This window comes from Caretta caretta, chromosome 9, assembly GCF_965140235.1.
Source record: "Caretta caretta isolate rCarCar2 chromosome 9, rCarCar1.hap1, whole genome shotgun sequence".
In the NCBI taxonomy this organism is placed as follows: domain Eukaryota; kingdom Metazoa; phylum Chordata; order Testudines; family Cheloniidae; genus Caretta; species Caretta caretta.
The window spans coordinates 76030265-76050909 of NC_134214.1; the positions used below are offsets into that span (position 1 = coordinate 76030265).

General features: G+C 39.0%; 1 protein-coding gene across 3 annotated transcripts in view; it reads left to right on the plus strand.

Annotated features, from left to right (window-relative positions):
- Positions 1-19123, plus strand: part of BRWD3 (bromodomain and WD repeat domain containing 3) — an 87906-nt gene extending 68783 nt beyond the window's left edge. For 2 of the 3 annotated variants that reach the window (XM_048865073.2, XM_048865074.2), the window contains 7 exons: positions 3128-3184; positions 3938-4078; positions 4696-4848; positions 6869-7032; positions 7526-7623; positions 8041-8199; positions 11200-19123. In XM_048865073.2, coding sequence (XP_048721030.1) covers positions 3128-3184; positions 3938-4078; positions 4696-4848; positions 6869-7032; positions 7526-7623; positions 8041-8199; positions 11200-11975 — 1548 coding nt within the window. In that variant the 3' untranslated portion in view covers positions 11976-19123. Of the gene's footprint in view, positions 1-2173; positions 2300-3127; positions 3185-3937; positions 4079-4695; positions 4849-6868; positions 7033-7525; positions 7624-8040; positions 8200-11199 lie in introns of all 3 variants that reach the window. The other variant, XM_048865075.2, reaches the window with a different exon arrangement.
- Positions 19124-20645: the final 1522 nt, after the last annotated feature.

Here is a 20645-nt window from a genome sequence, read left to right on the forward strand (position 1 = left end):
TGTTATGTAACTAGTGTGGCATGGTCTTGGACGATAAACTCTCCACATTTAGTAAGATTGATTCTTTGAGGCTGGCTAGCCATCTGAGTCTTCCCTGAGTGACTGAGTTTCACTCTCATATGGAGAGGAAATGCTGAGAGTGGGGGGGAAAATGCATGAGGTAACATTATTATATTATTCACTCCAAAGAAACCATGTGGACAGTCATCTCTCTGCAATCTGTCCACCTTCCAAGTGGCACCATAGTGGATTTTGTGTATTGAGACTTTACTTTTTTTTCATTTCTTGGTTTTGCCTTTTAAAGATGACTGATAAACAGAAACTGCTGCAAAGTTGTAACACTGTTGTCCTTTTTTTGTCTATTTAAAAAATGCAGTTTTCAAGAATATTACAGGGTAGCATTTTCCATTGTGATGTGGTGACTGCCAATAGCTACAACTTCGTAGTTTTGCCTTTAGTTCTTTCAGGCTCTGGTGTATGAGCCATTGACAGTGGGACACATTTATGATGATCATTTGCATCTACCCTCTCCAACCCCCTCTCCCCAATATATCTATTATTCAAATCTTTGAATGAAAACTGATTGCTGGATGAACATCTGTACCAAATGAATAAACATTACACATCATTCATAGCTTTTTATAACAGACCAGAATGAATACAGTGGAACGATTGTGTTGGAGGGTAAGAAAGGAGTGGTTGTTACTTTTGTCCTAATCACTGTTGTGGCAAATCTTTTTTTCCTTTAACAAATCTTCCCCCTCCCCCCCACCCCAGAAAAAAAATAAAATCACGCTGTTTAAGCGTCTGCTCCAAACCTCATTGAAGCCAATGGAAAGTCTCCCTAGTTGACATCTGTGGGCCCCTTGATCCAAGTAATTACTGTAATAAAGATCTGATCCTGCAAAGGGCTCTGTGTGGGAGCACCACAGTGTCCGCACAATGCGACATTGACTTAAGTCGGCAGCGTACCTTGCAGGTTCAGGGTCTGTGCCATTCGGAGTTGATACCAAAATATGAAAATCAGTTCCTCCTTTAATTAGATGCCAAGACTGGCTTTTAGGGGTCTTTGTTTCCCTTCTAATGTTCATGATCTCATGAACACCTATAGTAGTGTGACCTTGCAGTAGCACTTAATGCCCTTTAAGCTTTGGTGTCTCTTTCACCTGTCAGTGACCTCAGGCCACGCGGCCAGCAAATGGTCCCACTACTCCACCAAGAAGTAGAAATACTGCAGCTTCCTGAAGGAAAATGATGAAGGAGGGGGATGGCTGAGACTGCCATTAAACAAGCCAAGTCCTTATAAAGAGAAACTAGAGAAACTGGCATGGGCGGAGGCTGGAAGAGGGGTAACTGGCTCTCTCGGCCATTCTTGCACACATGAAAATGTGTAAGACAAACCCTGCAGTTTCCTACCCTGTCCTCAATGGGTTTGAGAGAAACTCCTAACCAGAAAGATTCCCTCCCCCTTGATTCTGGTGTTCAAGGAGAACTATTGTGTGACATCACTACGATTTTAATATTGTAAAATGCTGCTATTTTATAAACTTGTTGAAGGTAGTTTAACCCTTTGTAGGCTGTATAAATAAATACATGCAGTGGTGTTATAGGCCAGACTTAAAGAAGAGCTCTGTGTAAGCTTGAAAATTTCTCTCTCTCACCAACGGAAGTTGTTCCAACAAAAGATATTACCACTCCCACCTTGTCTCTCTGAATAAATGCATGTTTGTTTGTTTTTTAAATAAAATGAAGGGCTCCTGTAACTTAAAATCCTGAAGCTTCCCTTCACAAACCCACTTGACTCATGTGGGAGGACTGTACCTCCTAGGTCTGTGTGAATCATACTTCCCATGTGGTTTTGTGATCAGCAGTGTCTGGCATTGTTGCCATATCCTCTTCCCTTTTCCCAGACCCCTCTAAGCGTGAGCAAGTTCGGGGAAATGCAGTTTACCCCACCCTCTGGCACCACACAGCTCATCCAGAAAAGATAACGCAGCATAGGCCTGTATTAGCTTTCCATGAAGCCCTCTCTGCAATGAGGATTTTCCTTTGAGGGGGGTCCCTGGATGCAGCTGCAATTAGGGTGAGTCCCTGACAGTAATGCTGCTCAGTGGAATCACTGGGACCGGTGCCAGAGCCACTCGTCTACACGGATGCTGCTGGCCTCCTGCAGATACCCTGGGATCCACATTTACTTGGCAAACATTGTGGCTTATTGCTCAGGGCAGCAAACCCTACCTCTCCCCTGCAGAACAATGTGAGAATCTCCACAAGGGATCATCATGGAGTTTTCCACCCTGTGAGCTTCCTCCCATAGGTTTTTTGGTGGAAAGAAGGGGACTGGCAATCAGGACCTTAGTGTTTAAATGTTTAGCTTCATTGAAAAAGCCCAGCGTAAGTGTATTGTGCTAGACATGTTCGTTGATATTAGTAATGTAAAAAGCACAAAACATCTCTGCATTTTCTCCTTCCTCACAAATGTGGGATAAATAATTTTAATAAAATATGTTTTGTTGCATATTTTTGTAGTACAATAGCTCTTGCATTTTACCTGTCAAGTAAGGTGTTTTTCTGTTTGTGGTCCTGTGCTATTTCTTGTTCTGTTTTAAAATTAACCTGTATGTAACTAAATGAATAGAAAAGGAGTACTTGTGGCACCTTAGAGACTAACCAATTTATTTGAGCATAAGCTTTCGTGAGCCACAGCTCACTTCATCAGATGCATACTGTGGAAAATACAGAAGATGTTTTTATACACACAGACCATTAAAAATGGGTGTTTATCAAAGAGCACTGAACATACATTGTATATTCTCTTTGGGGTCTTACAGGACTCTACCTCATCCATCCATTTTAATTTTTTTATATATCTCTGTGTAGGTATCTTTATATATGTGCACACACATCAGAAACAAACTCAGGGAGTTGAAGTAGCTTTTCTGTTTAAAGATACTAAAATATAAAAGGTGGAAGTTCTAGTAAAAAAAAAACTCTAGTTTTGCTTAAATCTTTTTTTTTTATTGCAGTAATTTTACCCAACACATTTATTCTCACAGTAATAGTTTGGTTTTGTTCTGTGTTTTCGTGCTAACACTTGTTTGAGCGTAATCATTACCATTTCCTTTAGGTAGCAGAAGTAGATGTAGATTCAGATGGGCCTGGAACTTCATGTGGGAAAAGAAGAGTGAGTAAATAACTTACCTGCGTCCAGTATATGCTCTAGGCTTTGGGTTGGTCCACAGAATTAAAGTCCCTCACTTACGGCCTGATCCTGCAAAGACTTAACTTTACACAGCAGTAAGACTGCTTGTACATATTAAGTTTAAGCACATGTGTAAGTGTTGGCAGGACCTTATATTACTATAGAAATAATTTGTTGATTGCTTAGTGGCTGTTACTGTCCCGATGCTTTGGATATCTGTACAAGAGCATTAACCAACAATATACAAGCTGCTTGTGCTCCTTCAGACAGAAAAATATTGAATTTGTTTACTTTATAAATACATACTATTACTAAATTAATGACCAAGGAAGGCTGCATATATTACATGTAATAGCTAAGTTTAGCGTTCAACAAGCAATTATTTTTCCATGGTAATTAATGAGCAACTTTTCCTTAGTCCAATAAGGCATTGCGGCCTTTCCGAAATATATAAAGCTCTGAACCACAACTCTTGCATCTAAAATGTTGTATGGATATTGAGTTGGATATTTTTATATTATTAAAAGAGAAAATGCATTCTTCAGTAAATTGCATAGTCCGTATTGTTATACCACTCAACTTTTGTTGCATGTTTTTAGTTATGGACTTCAATTTTGAACCATTGTCTGAGCACATTGATAGTAATTTTAAAGCCAAGACCAGTAGATACAAAAACCTGTATACTTTAAAAGTTCTTAAAATACAGCTTTTATTTTGTTCCCTTAAAATCTTCAGGTAAGACGACCAATAAAAAGGCAGCCCTTCAAAGCAAGCCCTGGTGCTTGGAAAGAACAGTGCAAGCAGTTGTTAAGCCTAATATATGAACGTGAGGACTCCGAGCCTTTTAGACAGCCAGTTGATCTCTTCTCCTATCCTGTAAATATATTTCTACTTTCTGTCATTTAAAAAAAAAACATTCTTATAATATTTCAGTCTTTTAAGAATTCATATATTCTTCATGCTGCTGGATACATTACTGAACTCCTCTTTGTCAGTCACAGTCTGTCTTCTTTCATGAGTGCTAAATTAATTCCCTCTGAGAAAATGAGGGACCTGTAGCCCTGGATTGAGCAGGAATAGGGCTGGCAGGAAATAGCCACCGTCTTCAGAGAGCTCAGTCAGTGCACTTCAAACCCTCCTGTTGTTCCTACATCTCACGATCTCTTGAGCAGAGACTGCCAGACACATTCTGTTAGTGTGATTGAATAAAGGAACATAAATTAGCCCATTTAAACTCATTTTCACCTCTGATGAAATGTGAACCCTTGAGTGCCAGCAAAGCCCCTTGGAATCTGTAAATATGAGTCTTGTAGCTAGAAGATTTAGCCTAAAACAGAGTTTGTGGAACAGTTTTTGTGGGTTAGGATAAATTTGAGAGAGATTGGACTGTACAGGGACATGAAGCAAAGCACATGTAATGTTTGCTTAACCAGTTCATGGCAGCTAGTGATAACTTTACCTAGTTGTTAATATTACATACATTATTTCTGTAGGACTATCGAGATATTGTAGACACTCCAATGGATTTCAGCACTGTGAAAGAAACTTTGGAAGCAGGAAATTACACCAATCCTCTGGAATTTTACAAGGATGTTCGCTTAATATTCTGCAACTCTAAAGCTTACACACCTAATAAAAAGTCACGGGTAAGCAATAAAAACATGGATACGTGACATCTCAGGCCATTTCTTCTAAGATCTTCAATCACACTTTCATATAAGGAATGAATGGCACTTGGAATGTGCAGATGGAGGTCGTAACATGATATTTTTAAATATAAATGAACAGTCTTTATCATTTTAAGGACCTAGGATAATAAATTCCCTTTGCAAAGCCCTCCCAGAACATGCAGGTGACTATGTCTCAGTTTCTTGAGAACTTTCAGGCACAACATTCAGAAATACTGTAGTTATAGTCTAGATCAGTGGTTCTCAACCTATTTACCATTGTGGGCCGCATATGCAGCTCTCTGTGGTATGTGGGCCGCATCCACACCCTATATATACTACCTGTATGGCTCTTAGGATGTCACATGGGCTGCAGCGGCATGCTGATTGGGCCGCAAGTGGGCCATGGGTTGAGAACTACTGGTCTAGATACTATAGGTATATCTACACTGCAGGAAAAACCCATGTCAGTGAGTTGGAGAACCTGTATCAACTGACTTGGGCTCGCACTGCAGGGCTAAAAATAATAGTGTTTATGCTATTTCTATTTGGAATGTCGTCGTTGTAAAGTTACCCAGACTGGCGGGTGTAGTTACTAAAACTACTTTTAATTCATCTGTTGACATTGTCTAAAGTTGGAGCTGTTTTTATTCTGGTAATATATGCGAGAGCTGAAACTCAATAATGCTACTGTGATTCCAGAAGCCAAGCAAAACCAATGTAGGCATGATCTTTAGTAATGCAGGAAAATAATGCATATTAAAAAGTAAAGCCCTTGTCCTAGCACACTCATTTAATGCCACCATTTAACATATTTTGAAAGAATGCTGGTTACCATTTCAGGTACCACTGCCATGCAGGAAATGGAATGTGCATCAGGTATATTAAGAATGTGTATTAAGAATGAAACCTGTTTGGAGCTAGACTGGGCTGTTAGGCTGAGCTCTGAGTATTGGGTGGCAGATAGGTGCACTGTCCCGCACTGAGCATGTGGAATGGGCTGTGACTCAGGGTGGTCTACACAGAGAAAAAGCCTACAGTAGCTAGTGCTATAAGTATAGTGCCCTTGTGTGCATTAGCTTAATGCACTTTGAAAAAGCATTAAGCTAAACCTCCCAAGGGCACACTTGGATTGCAGTGTAAGTGTCTACACGGGGAGTAGTATGGAATATCTAGTGCACTTTGAATTCATACTCTACCTTAACGTGCACTAACTTCCCCATGTAGACAAACCCTCAGAGTGTTAAAGTGTTCTCCTCTTGTTCTGGTGTGGAGGAAATTACCTCACCCTTTTTTGGGGTAAAGCTTCCCACCACTTCCATACACCTGGATACAATCTGCTAGCTACTGTATATGGAGGTAAAGCTGTGGCTCCTCCCACTCTCATCCCCTTCCTCTCTGCTCACTCACAGTAGGGGAGTATCAGATGTGCAGTCCCTGCCCTTCCCTTTTCGTGCCAGAGGCATGAGCCAGGCAGCGCTAATTTGGATGTGCAGAGGGTGAGATGCCTTGGCTGTACTTACACTGAACTTACCAGGCTTTTCTCTCAGCTATATTGGGGCTAATCAAAAATCTAGCCTTTAGTTAAATAGGCTAAACTTGACTTCATGCAAAAAAAAAAAAAAGGGGGGGGGGGGAGGGGGTGATGTTTAACTTCACGTGAGACTTCAGGGGGTTTAATGAATTGTTTTAATCCTTTCTTATTAGGGGTACCTCATTACTTGTTTGTCTAGTTTGTCATCTATTTGGTTTGTACAATAAATAAAATTAATTATATTTTAAGACCATAAACTCTGAAGTACTTCATTATTGATTTCTATAGCTAGAATACAGATGACTTCTTTATACTAGGGCACGTGTTATGATTTTCGCAGTTGTCTGTTGGTATGGATTTTGCTTTTGGAATATTGGAGGTTGATATATTTCTGTGAAGTTTTGCATGGAATTGATCTCCACAGTTAGAGCAATCAGTAAATCTGGCCATAACTTCTTTCTCCAGATCTATAGCATGACGCTTAGACTATCTGCCTTATTTGAAAATCATATTAAAAACATCATCTCTGAATACAAGTTGGCCATGCAGTGTCAAAAGAGAAATAAACCACGATACCGAAAACGACTAAGGAGCAGTAGTAGTTCACCATCTAGTAGCAGAGCATCCAGGTAACTTAATAATGAAACTCACTATCTGCTTATTTTGAAATTCTCTGTTTTGGGGGAAATTAATGTTCGGATAAGAAGGAAGTAACAATATGGCTTATTTTATAGTACAGTCTCTCCTGTGGGTGACCAGATTGTGAGTTTAAATGCTGAGGCTCATACGTAATCCTAACAAGGGGAGGGGTGCTGTATAAAAGTGTGAAAGGAGCTGTATAAAAGCCATATTAATTTCTATAACACAGTAGGAAAGCAAGATAAAAATCTTGTTCTTGAACAGTTGTATTCCTTTAATAAATTCACCAATATTTTTGCTTTGTTATGTATTTGATTATTACAGCTATGTAACCTTTGAGACAAAAGATCAGATGCTCCCTGTTACATTTAAACATCAGAATTACACTGATGATCTGGTAACAGTGTCGTGTGTTTTTTTTTTTGCTTTTCAAATCCTTTTGTGTTAACATTTGTCTATTTTTGGGGTGTTTCATATCTTCAGCCCTAAAGGGAAACAGAAACAAGTGAAGATGCAACCTAAAATCAACCAGAATACCTCACTGCCTTTGACTAGGACTAGCTCTTCAGTTTCATCTCATGGTAAGTAGAATAAAAAATGGTGTACATGGCCAAGCCAAAGTCTGAAAACAGGAGTGCCTGAAGTATTTCCACTGCTGCTTCCTAATAACCGCAGTATGAAGAAAAGCTGAGGGGTATTTATTGCTGATCTTAAACAAGCTTGTTGTATTAATCTATCAAAGGCTAGTATCTAATTGCTGTATAATTAAAGATTTTGGTTATATAAGTATGTTTGGCATAGGTTACATGCAAACTAGATACACTAGTAACGTACAAAAACTTGAGGGATGTATCAAAAATTTGTTTCCTCTGCATTAATTAAAGAAAAGACTGAGCCATTTTGGACCTGTGAAATCTGATTGTTTGCACAGTGCCCTAGCACGTCGGTATAAGGAGAGATTAAGGAAATCATCTGAGTTTATTATGTCCTGTTTTAAGTTTCAGATACTACCGAGGAGGCTCTGGGTTCAGCCATTGGTGAAGAAACAGAGGGCCAACCATCCTCATCCGGGTTAAATACACAGAACCGAAGTGGAAATAACATTGATCCAGGGAAAAATAGACTAGTCAGGAGTAAATCCACACCAGTTAAACAAGGTTGGAAATTATATACTTTCTTTGGATGACTAGTTTTACTATAAAAGAAATCTGCTTCTGGTATCTATGGACTACTGTAGACAAACACTTATTGCGTTGCAATATGTGGTATAAATCTACAGTTCTCCAGTGTGCTCCTCAATCTCCATGAGGACTATGTTCACCAACTTTCTAATTGCTGAAAACCAGACACCCCTGCCCTGCCTCTTCCCCCAGGGCACCCCTCCTCCCCTGCTCGCTCTCCTCTCCCAGGAAGCTGGTGTGATTGAGCAAGATGGTGCTGATTTTTGAGACTTAGAACAGCTTGACAGGTTTAGAAGAAGTGTTTGTTCTTTGCCTTTTGGAAAACTTTTTTCTTATACTTGATGCCTTTCTACAACAAAGTTCTCCACAGAAAAATCATGTAGAAAAAACCTCTATCCTTAGGAGCATTCATTAAATATGTCACCTATTCTGTAGGTAGGCTTTCCCCACACGCTTTTTCAGGGACTTTTTTTATTTTTAAAAGAGAAACCTGATTGCAAACTCAAATGAAGCAAACTTAATGAACTGATTCAGTGTGGTATTATACAAATACATATTGACATTTACCCAGTGTGCATGTATTTGGAATTGTGGCCTAATACTTAGGGCTTGTCTATACAACTTTTCTAATATAATCTTAACTAAATTAATGTGGAAGTCTGTGTAGTTAAATAGATGATACCCCCTAATGTAGATGCACTTCAACCCATTTAATCCTTGTTTAGCACGTACTAGTAAACTACTAAATTAAATTAAACTCATTTAAATGAGGGTTAAACACATTTAAGTGCATCTACATTAAGAGAGATGTACCACCGCCATTAACATCCAAAAAAATGTTTAAAAATTTTCCTATAACTTGGTTAAAAGCCTATCCCACCTCTTTTCTATGTGTTGTTAGATACCAAACGTTACAGGAATTTGAGTTTTTTCTAAGGGCGAGGGTGAATGAGAAGTTCCACAAACTTAGAAAAGGCAAGTTTCAGCTATCCAGACAAGAATGCCTTGCTAAAACATAATATCTCAAGATCATGCCAAACAAACCTGGCAGCATATGTAATTCTGCTATAAAATGCAGCAAACCATTTGCCAGATGCTGCTAACTACTCGGCCCATTTTCCATACTCATAATCATCTTTTTTCTGTTTTAGAATCTCTAAATTTGTTACAAATTTTATGGCTTCTGGTGTATTATGCACACTAAGATTTGTTTTTGTAGAAATTAAGTCTTTTTAGGTGTCTAAATAGTTCTTTGAAAAGCTGGGAAGTGATTTTCAGCTGTTTAAGAAAGTATTGTATTTTAAATCAAACTTATTTTAAAAACTGTCGCTAGAATAGCCATCTCCGAATATTGTTTGAATAGAAATGTATTAATCGACACTCTTGATAACTCACAGAAAAGTAGCCTTGCCCTACTTCCCAAGTATGTGGGGGTGCAGTAATTGGCATTGCGGGGTGCTGGTACTGTAGGAGCACTAACTGGCATTGAGGGGGAATGCTGAATTTTAGGGAGAGCAGTAAGTGTTATTGAGGGGGTTCTGGGGGTGTGGATGGAGCAGTAAGTGGCATTGAGGGGGCATGGGGGGATGACTAACTGGAATTGATGGAGCATGCTGTGGGTGGGGGCACTAACTGGCAGAGAGGGGGCGGTGGAATTGGGGGAACCATTAACTGGCAGCGGCGGGGCGGTGTGTGTGTGTGTGATGGGGGTGGGGAACTCGGGGCACAGTGGGGTGGGGTCTGTCCCCAGAGCAAGGGTCCAGGGCAAGAAAATGAGGGCACAGCAGTACGGGTGAGGGGGGCAGACTGGATCTCCCCTCGAGCAGCGATGGGGCCAATACCTGGGTCCAGGAGTCAGCCAGTTCTCCCCATTAGCAGCTGAGCAGCAGCTGCTCTTCCCGCCATCTTGGTGTGGAGGCTGATCACGATTACTCTGGTAACCGGACTTTTAGTGTCCAGTCAGCTATGCTGACTAGACACTGCCAGGTTCCCTTTTCGACTGGACTTTCCGGTAAAAAACTGGACATCTGGCAACCCTAGAGTGAACCCTGCTGCTGAAACAGTTACTTAGTGGGCTTAAGCCCTGCTGTTTCAAACAGCTAAATGTACTTGTGATCTCTCCACCTGAGTGCTATATTAAATTGAGCTTATTTCCCTGCTTTGTCATGTTTCTGGACACATTTTTTACAATTCTGAAATCTGTTATCTAAACTATGGGATAAATATTCTCCAAAGATTCAACCAATGCCCCTACAATGTTACCAAGATGGGAAAAGTTGATAATTCTCAAAGAAAGTTAGGAGTTTCCCAAAGGCTTTTAGGAAACCGCTAACATTTTATTTGGCATATTAAAGCTGAAGAGAAGGGGGAAAATATTTTAAAAGTTGAACAGAAATGTCCTGACTAGCTCATGGCTTTTGTTTTTTATCTGGAGTTACACAGTGGTTCACAAAGCTGTGATAGAACAGGTATAAGTGTTTCACTCTTGTGAAACTGTCAAAGGGTACACACACCTTTCTCAACATATGAATATTTTTGTAAATCAAATTGCTATCATGTTAAGGTGCACTTACAAAAATGTGGTGTTTGTTATGGGGTAGGGCTTCACTTTTCCAGGATGAATGTGATTTTTCAACTTTCACAAGCAGTATATGTTAACTGTGAAAGGAGAAATATTTTAAGCCCGAACACAGCAAAGGCACTAAAGCATGTGCTGAGCTTTCAGTACTTAGTAATCCCATTGATTTCATTTGGACTCCGCACATGCGTAATAGTAAGTATGTATTGAAATGCTGATTGGGGCCTTAGAGAACAGATGTTTGGTGAGGGCTGATAGCACAAACTATTTGAGAGAAATGTAAATTTTGATAGAAAATCCTTTTTATATTTGAAAAGAATTTTTCCCTTGAACTGCTGCAGTTCAGATTTAACTTTATCACACTGTTAACAAGTGATTGTTTTTTTGTGTTTGTTTAGATCAGTCTCTTGATGGACCACTTACAAATGGGGATAGCAGAGAGCCTCGGATAGCAGTCAAGCGAAAGTTAGTAAGTGCCTCAGAAGAGGAGGAACACCTAGAGGAAGAGGAGAAAAAGAGAGAATTAAAAGAAAAACCTGGTTTATCTTCATCAGAAAGTGGGGAGTCAGGATCCAGTTCAAGCTCTGAAAGCAGATGTGGCTCTGATTCAGATTCTGAATCAACCTCTAGAACAGATCAGGATTACATTGATGGAGATCATGACTACAGTAAAGTTGTGCAAACTAAACCCAAAAGAAAAATTAAAAGGAAAATTTCTAGTGGGAAAAGAAATTGGCAGGGCAGAGGGACAGGGAGGAGAGGTAGATGGGGCAGATGGGGTAGATGGAGCAGAGGGGGAAGAGGTAGCAGAGGAGGAAGAGGAGGCTGCAGCAGAGGAAGAAGAGGAGGCAGGGGAGGAAGAAGAGGCAGAGGAGGTAGAGGAGCTTCACGAGGAGCAACCAGAGCCAAACGTGCACGAATGGCAGAGGATGAATTTGAGAATCTGTTTGGAGGCCGATTTGGTGAGAATATGTTTGGAGGACGATTCAGTAGGCCACCACGAATTAAAACAAGGAACGAGGGCAGGAGAACTGTTTTATATAATGATGATTCAGATAATGACAACTTTGTGCACACCGAGGATCCTCTGAATCTTGGTACTTCCAGATCGGGCAGGGTGCGGAAAATGACAGAAAAAGCCAGGGTCAGCCATCTCATGGGATGGAATTATTGACAGATAAAAATCTTGGAAAAATTTCAAATGAACTTCAATGGCCTTCTACTGCAGGGATTTTACCAGAAAATCTACCAAGCAAGTTGTGGGGGGACTCCACTCACTTTCTACAGTGGTGCTTTTCCATTATGCCAGTATACATTTGTTTTAAGACTTCAGATTGCCACACTTAATTGGTCAAAAAAAGCCTTACTTATTAGTCCTTAAATTACAGAAATTCTTCCCCACGCACTACAAGTTCATTTTGTTTCAAGGAGCTTCCAGCTTCTCAATAATAGCATGACATTTTGAATCATGATTATGAAATCTCTCCTTTGTTTTGTTTTTTTGTATTATAGAAATAGCACCTTCTTACAGAGTTTTTATATGGTTTGTCATAAATCCTTATACACAGTAATAATTATAACTTTTGCACAATACACCAATCCTAAAGGCAGCTATAAAGTGTTTACCATTTCTATATTGTAAGAAGGATCTGGATTATTTTAATCTTCCCAGGCCAAACTTTCATGAATTGTGCTGAACTGAAGTATGTTTATACTACAGTTTAGGGGGGGTTGAAATGCGTTCTGTTGGTTCGTAATTCATGTAAAAAGTGAGAAAAGGGTTGGTGCCTTGTAAATATGTAGCAAACCTTTGATGTGGTGTGTCCTAATGTGTGCATTAACTTTATTAAAAAGAGAATACTTGAGAAGTATGAATATCTAGACAGAAGGTGCCAAATGCAAAAGTTACTTGCATCTATTTTCTTTTTGTCCTCTCATATTTTTATAGCATTAATAGAGATTGTGCAGCAAAGGGTTAATTTCAACATTTGAAAGGTTTCTCCTCTTCACAGCATTACATGTCTTAATAGTAGCTCAGCTACCTCTGTTTACAACTACTGGAAACTTAAAATAGATGTTATTCTGCAGTGCTTATAGAAGAAGAGGCAAGAATGAGTACAGCAGGGATGGAATTGCTCAAATAGTGAAGAAACCATTTCTTTATCATATTGACGCTCTGAAACAAACCTTAGTGTAGCTATCAAAGCTTTCACAAGCCTAATATGCTTTTAGCAGATGGTAATTTGTTGGGCAAACAGCCAGTGGGCTCTCACATATTTCTGGTGTCGCTTATTCAATGAAAGTCTGTTTCTGTTTTTAATTTGATTATTGAAACTTTCAAAGAAACCTAAATTGAGCTATCGTGTCTCTACTGGCTACTCATATTTTTGTATCATTACTGATAAGTTTCCATTCATATCATTGACAAGAGTCCTTGTAGCTCAAGCTTCCAGAAGAGAATTCACATTGTACTGTACTCTTGCCTTGTAAATGTTGCATTGAAAAATAATAACTTGCACTCATTCTGGCAGTAATAATACAGTATGCAATGCTATGAGGGAAATGTAGGGTTAGGAGATTACTCTGTATCTTGCTCCTCAGGCTGAATGACTGACTGTGTTTAATTAATTGGAACATGCTTGTTCTTGTGGAGTGAGAATGAGAGTTGCAGCCTTCTACTTTGTAGGGTCCAGTTAAAAGATTTGTGGGACTCTGTCATGTTAGAGCAAGGAAGAGACACCTAGCTGACATCTCTAGCTGAGTTGAGATAGTGAATCATTGATTACACGAGAAAAAGGGATGAGAGAGGAGGTTTGGAAATCGAAATAAGTAAGGGATGAAATTCTGAAATTTCTTCCTCAGTGTGCATCTTTTAAAAGTTGGTCAATAATTCTGGAAAACCTGCGGGGGGGGGGTACGCGGGGGGACAGTGAAGTGTATATTCTCATGCATATATAGATTTGTTTCTGGCCTTTTTTTATGACAAATATTATCAGGCTGATCTCTCTTTGCAACAGTTCTAGTCACGTGCAAGGTAACTGGAACAAATGCTTTGCGGGTCATCAGGCTTGGGAGTGGGGAGAAGAAAGCAGTCTAGGTAGTATATAGTAATGATCTGAATTTATGGTACAGTAAAAATCTCTCAAACTTTTTGTTACAGTCGTCGACCTGATTATGCCAAAACTAATTTCTGGGCATGACTCAGATGCTCCATTTAACAAAGAAATGGATACAGAGGATCTCCTAGCTCTGTGTTGGGCTTTAAAATACAAATGCCTGTCCTATCATCTTACATTTTCTTCTGAATACATTCTGTATTCTTCCCTAGAGTTATTGGTCCTCATGTCCATGTAACCAGGAAAAGCATGGATATGTAAGTTCGTAGACATAATCATACACATTTTAGATCAAAGTTCTTTTTAACCAATATGAATGCTAAGATTCCTATGCTAAAGTCCTGAGATTCTGAAGAAATGCTATTCATATATTTCCGGCTGGCTAAAACTGTAATTATTAATTTATTTGGGGGGGGGGAGGGGAGGAGGAGGAAAAACATGGATTCCTGAAAAAAATCATGATTTCCTAAGTTTAAATGTATTTTTAGCAACAATTAGAATAAGATTAAATATGTTCTTAAATGTATCTTTTCTATGTAATGAAGTACTGTGAAGATAAGAGTAAAACAGCACTTTGCTGTGGTGTAAGTATTCATCTAAAATGTCTTGTTTGGTTCAGAGCCAGGCAGCAGGGTGTGCTGGAACAACAGGGCTGTTGCTTTTTGTAAAGAATCTGAGAATTTTTTTTATTTTATTTTATTTTGTGCATGAAAACCGTTTTATAAGCATGAAAGAAATAACTTATATTTTGAATGCTATTTTTACTTGATTTTGTATCTGGATTTTTTTTTTTCCAATTTAGACATTTGATTTCTTTCTCAGCCTCATTCTGTGGATTAATTATAACTGTAGTAAGTTGGACAGTTTTTCTTTTACTCGGGTGTTAAATTCAATTAGAAGCCACTTAATTAAAGCTGCATGACACTTGATTTTACCCTGATAGCTGCAGCAGGAGCAATGAAACAAGAATAGCCCTTGCACCAAAAGGGTTGCAACCCAGTCCTTCAGACCTCAATCCAAAACTTCTGTGCCCATTTAATGCCTCATTGAAGTCAATGGGGTTCCATGCAGGCACAGAGCTCTGTCCACTCCGACTTCATTGCAGAATAGTCAGCAATGTCTTTATTCATACAGTTTTAACCAAAAGTAACTTCTGTTTGGGTCCACTCTTTAATACTTGTGTATGAAGGTGTTTTGATCATATATTTAAGATACTAATGGTTAACCAAGTCCCTAGTCAGGCTGTAGATTGCTGATATTTAGGTAATATTCAAGTACCAGGCTTTCTCCAGAAATGGGTATGAATGTTTATAGAAGTTTTGAATGGTCTCACTCCCTAGTGTCTGCAGTTTGAGGGCATCCCATTACCAGCCTTAGGAAACTGGACTGCAAATAGAGCCACCAGCCAGCAGCTACATTTGATTTGTGCGTGTTGGAGGGTTCCTTTGATTCCCCCCTCACCCGCACACACACTTTCAACAGGAGGGGCCTCAATGTTTGAGAGTGTGCTTGATTATTGTGTGTTTTGAATACCAACTTACTACCTCTGCAGCATGCCCAGCTCCTGCAGGCACAGGGCACACAGGCCCAAGCTTCGCCCTGAACACTGATATGTTGTCACGAGGCCTTCAACCCAGTCCCAGACTTCCATTTTGCCTCCCCTTATTTTGCGTGTCTCTGCTCCATCCCCTTCTGGTTTTGTGGCTTTGTTTCCTCCCTTTTTCCTTCCGTTCTTTGTTTCTCTGTCCTCTCCTAAGAGCCAGCCTATGCTGCTGCTCCTGCACTCCATAGTATTCCCCTGAATTGTGTCGGCAGGATCAGCTGACCCTTAAACTCTGACACTCTTGCTGGGCTATTAGGAATACAGTAGGTTCTTTCTCACCTGTCCACCTAAAGTCACTTGCCTGTAAATTCAAGTCAAGCTTTTTTTCTTGCCAAATTTTGCTTATTAAGAAACCTTCCAGAAGTGTTAGTAGTAAATGAATAGAAATGTAGAAAGTTCTTGGGCCGGATTCTCCATTGTCCTGCACTTTAGGTCTTCATTTACACCAGTGTAAACACTCAAATCAGAGCAAGTACTGTTTGCACACTCTGAGGTAAAGGTACAGGCCAGTTCTGACCATTTGAATTAAAAATGTAGGTCTCACCTGACCTCCCATATAAATTGTTTCATGCTATTATCTGAATTATCAAGTTTTCTTTATCTGAACGTGAGTTAATGTAACACCTGTAAAGCTCATGTATTTCTTTTCCAGTGTCTGAGATAGTGGGATTAGCATACAATTTCACCTGCATTTTGGAATATTCAGTTACAACTCAGCATCACAAACACCAATCAGCATGGTATATTTTGAAGGTTTAGCTTATCTATCTGTTTAGTTTGGGGGCGCAGGGTAGGGGAGATCTCTTATGGTACATGAAGTATTCTGAAATGCTGAAATAGCTGAATAGCATGAGGCAATTAATCTGAAAAGTGTTTTCTCTATTGCCTTTAGTGTGTGTGTGTTTTTGAAAAGGGAGTAAATCTTGGGTTGTCATGAGTGCTTTCAGCTGAAAGAAACCTATACTACTTGATTCAGGTTCTTACACAGCATGCATCATTGTACTATCTGATTTACGTTTCACTCCCTTTTTTCGTTTTGTGTCAGTGTCAAGAGGATTCATGCCTTTTTAGCTGATGTCATACTTACAGAGCATGAGGTGTACTCAAGCTTCCCAATGAAGTATCCCTCTTCTGTCTCAATATCACATCCTTTCTGGTGTCATACTTATGCCCACTTGTACTCTTTTTAAAAACAAACAAACCCTATAAAATGCAGCAATATGCTGAATGACTGACCATTTCCACTAGTAGATGTTCAGGGCCAAGGGCTCAATTCTGCAAAGACTTATTCAAGAAGAAAGCAATGGGCCTTCTTATGCAAGTAAAATTGCTCATAGCTATAGCCTGTGCAGGCTTGAGCCCTACAATAGCAAGGTCTTGCTAGGACAAAAGTAAAGTTTATTAACTGAACTGGGTGGGGAAGTTAACTCAGACCTATCTGTATTTATATCTGCTTCAAGTCTGCAATAATCCCTCACTTTCAAACCTAACAACTTCACAAACTGCAAAGCAAAGATTAAAAAGGAGAGAGACGATGGTATGTTTTCTTAAAGTATGAGAGGAGTAATTCACCTGAAAAACAAGCCATGTCGGAAAATTATCTGTCATATTTATAATACAAGAATTGTGATATGTAAAAGTAAGAGGAGGCAAAAATTTTTACAGTTAGGAAACCAACTTGTGAGTGATTTGAGTTTGAGTTCTTTACACTGTTTGTTTTAATCAACTTCCCTTATGATTAAAAAATAAATGTAGACCTAGCTATTTCTTCTGCACATAAATAAGAAAACTGTATAGTATATAAATACTGAATATAATTGAAGTCAGGTGTGTGATGGGTAAAATATCCATGTACAGTAATTAAAAATTAAGGAAAGAAAAATTAAAATGTATTGCTTCTGACAATGGTTTTGAGGAGCTGACTACTAAAAGTGAGATGAATATTGGTAAATATTTGAAAATATGGCTCCTAGATGTCTATATAATGTGTTCGATGAACATTCCAAATCATGCAGTATTAAAATGAGAAAATGCATTTAATGACTCACTCAAGACTAATAATTCACCCTTAACCTGTGCAGAGGATGACAGAGTAAACAAACCAGTTTTAGGTTAAGGATGTTATCAGCCTTAACTTAGTGTATCCTCCTATTGTTGGTCTGTATCACTACTTTAATGTTTTTAAAATGTATTTTTGTGTTTACATTTCTTGGTGTGTTTGGTTTTGTTTTGTTTGTTTTTTAAACTGTCATGGCAAGTTTTATAAAATGCTAATTATTTACTTGATAGACTGAAGGAGCAGTTAACAATCTATGGATAAATTTATAGTTAGTAATGTAGGAAGCTGTCGTGTTCTTACAAGTATGTATTCTAGAAAATTACTGCACATGTGCGGTAGTTAATTTTCAAATATTAGTATATTGAATGTTTACACATTTTTTTTAAAAAACCTCTTTTATGTAAGTAAGTAATAGCCTGCAAAAATTTGGTTTTTAGTGATAGAAACACAAAGACCTGTTGGAAGCTTGTACGTTTTTACTATGTTATGTTTCAGGCCACAGCAAATTTCTGCAACTGCTATGAATCCCTGAAAAATTAGATTTCCAGTGGAATTGCTGTCACAGCCTTAACTCTAGTACGAAAATGGTGCTATTACATATATATGCATGGATGTGGGTACCTCAAATCTGATAAGTGTTTAAATGGGAACTTTTAAGTTCAGCATTTGATGCTGAAAATGCAAACAAACTAATGCTCCTAGATAGATAAGGACAGTTATGCTTTGTGATTTCATCATAAAATATTTAAACTTCCAGGCATATTAGAACAATTTCCGAGTCTCTTATAAATAAGAAGATAGTGCATACCTTCCCAGTTTCTGGGTGCATTAAACATTTGTGAAGGTAAGGGTAGTGCAAGAGGGAGAGCGCTTGAAGTGTTAGAGAGCGAAAGGGTCTGTTTGAATGGAAGATACATTTGGTGTTTCTGTGCTATATGGTGTTACCATTCATAGTGGTTTTACAGGTTTTTTTTTGACCAACAGATACCCCACTTAGGTTTTCAAAATGCTTTCTCAGTAAGTGGCATTCACCCAACATACTCCTATATCTAAGGCTGATTTTTTAAATTTTCCCTAGGAATATTAATATAAGTTATTCATTCTTTACATAAGAATCATTACAGCAGACTTCATTTAGAAATATCAGTTTTTACAGTTGAGGGGCTTGGAACAATGAAATGGTGCTGTCTAGCCTCGCACATTTCGGTGTTCTTAACAGTTTAAAATACTCCACCAAAAATGCACAAAACTGATTTGAACTGATATGTCTAGTTCCTGTATTGATTTTTCAAGGGGATATTTATGCCCATATCTTCGCATCCGCTATCTCAGGTCCCTTTAAATGAATACTTCAGGGATTTTTAATGCCACTTGATGGCAGACCAAATGTAATATTTATATGCAACGAGCTGTTAGTTTTTGTATTGTAAAAATGTAAATTTGTAAAGATTTTTTTCTAGCGTTTTTTTGAAGTCACTTATGTAATTTAGGATGTTTCATTTTTCCAGCTGTGGGATTGTCTTAATAAAAAACCATAAATCTTACTTTGATTTTGCATTACTTATTAAACAGTTTAGACATTATAAAGACAAGTGAACTAGTTAGAGCTTTAACTAAGCATACCGAAAATTCACCTTTTGATTTAGTTCTGGATAATTCTACACTGAAGTTAGAGAAAATTATGCTTTTTATACTATAGTAATCATTGGAACATCAGTTGACTGGTTGATGGAAAGCTCCCACATTCCTTATTTAAGATCTTTGGGCCATACCAGATAAGCCAGGAGGGGGGGAAAGGAAATACAATCAGTTCCCATGCCTGGAGTGCCCTTTGAATTTTTGTCAGCAGGAGAGGAGCAGACCCTGGCACAGAATACCATGGACATCCATGCTTCCTAGCAGCATTTTCTGCCCAGGTATTAATGGCAACTGCTTCCTCCAAGTCACCGCTGTGGAAGTTTTCCACAGTGGCAGGTCTCATGGTACTGGACCCCCCTCCTCCCTTAGCAGCTTACAACCTTAACCAGCATTTCTCCCTCTTTTAGGAGTGGAGAGTAATGCTGAACAGCTTGTTCCCTGTGGAGCATTTCGCTAGTGGCATCTGTCAGGTCAGAGAAAGGAAACAATGCTGTGGAGCTGACCCCGCTCAGAAACGTTAGGTCTGGGTCACCTCTTGTTTATGGGAATGGAGGGGACAATCTAGCACTTTCTAATACCATTAATTTGCAAATTGCTTATTTAGAATGACATTTGTGGTGTAAAGCTTGAGTTACTTGGCTTCCGGAGGGGAAGCATGAAAGGACTTGGGGAGATTAAATTCACCCACAAGTACAAAGCACGAATAGGTCGGGAGACTACATTATAGACCACACCCTGGGACAGTTATTTCAATCTCAGAGAGCAGGAAGGCAGGGCTCCCAACTTCCCCTACCCTCTCATGCAGCCACAACATGGTGTTATATGATGAAGATAGCTTTGTGTTGGCTGCCAGCCACAGGGTGAATTTCACATTTTAGGGTGATGTTATTTTGAGGAACAAAGTGAGCAGAGTTTCCGACAGTGGTTTTAGTTTGCCCAAGTGCTTTTGGAAGAAGAAGATTTTTAGCATTGTACCAGTAACAATTTAAAGCAAAATACTGTGAATTACCTAGTTGGCAGAGCACATGGTCTTTCCAAGGGGCATGGAATTATGAGGGTAAAAACCGATTCTAATGGAAATGCTGGTGGACTCCATTTGACTCCTCCAGCTGGTCTTGGATTTCTGCAGGATGGCCAATAGACTAATACATCCAAGATTATCTGGCACGTTGAAGCCCTTCTCCAAGAACTATACCAATGGGAGGAGCAGATGCTGTCCTCATTCTTAGTCTCTCACCTGTAATTTTGTTACAGGTTTTGTATAAAGTTCTTATCCACCTTCTAAGCATCTCCCACAAACCACCTGCTCTGACCTCCTGACTGTTGTACACTATTCATGAACATGGATACCTGTGTGGGATTCTCTTCCTTACATGGGAGTAATGGAATTGCAAAACGATTTTAAAGACTATTCTCTTTGGCTCCTGA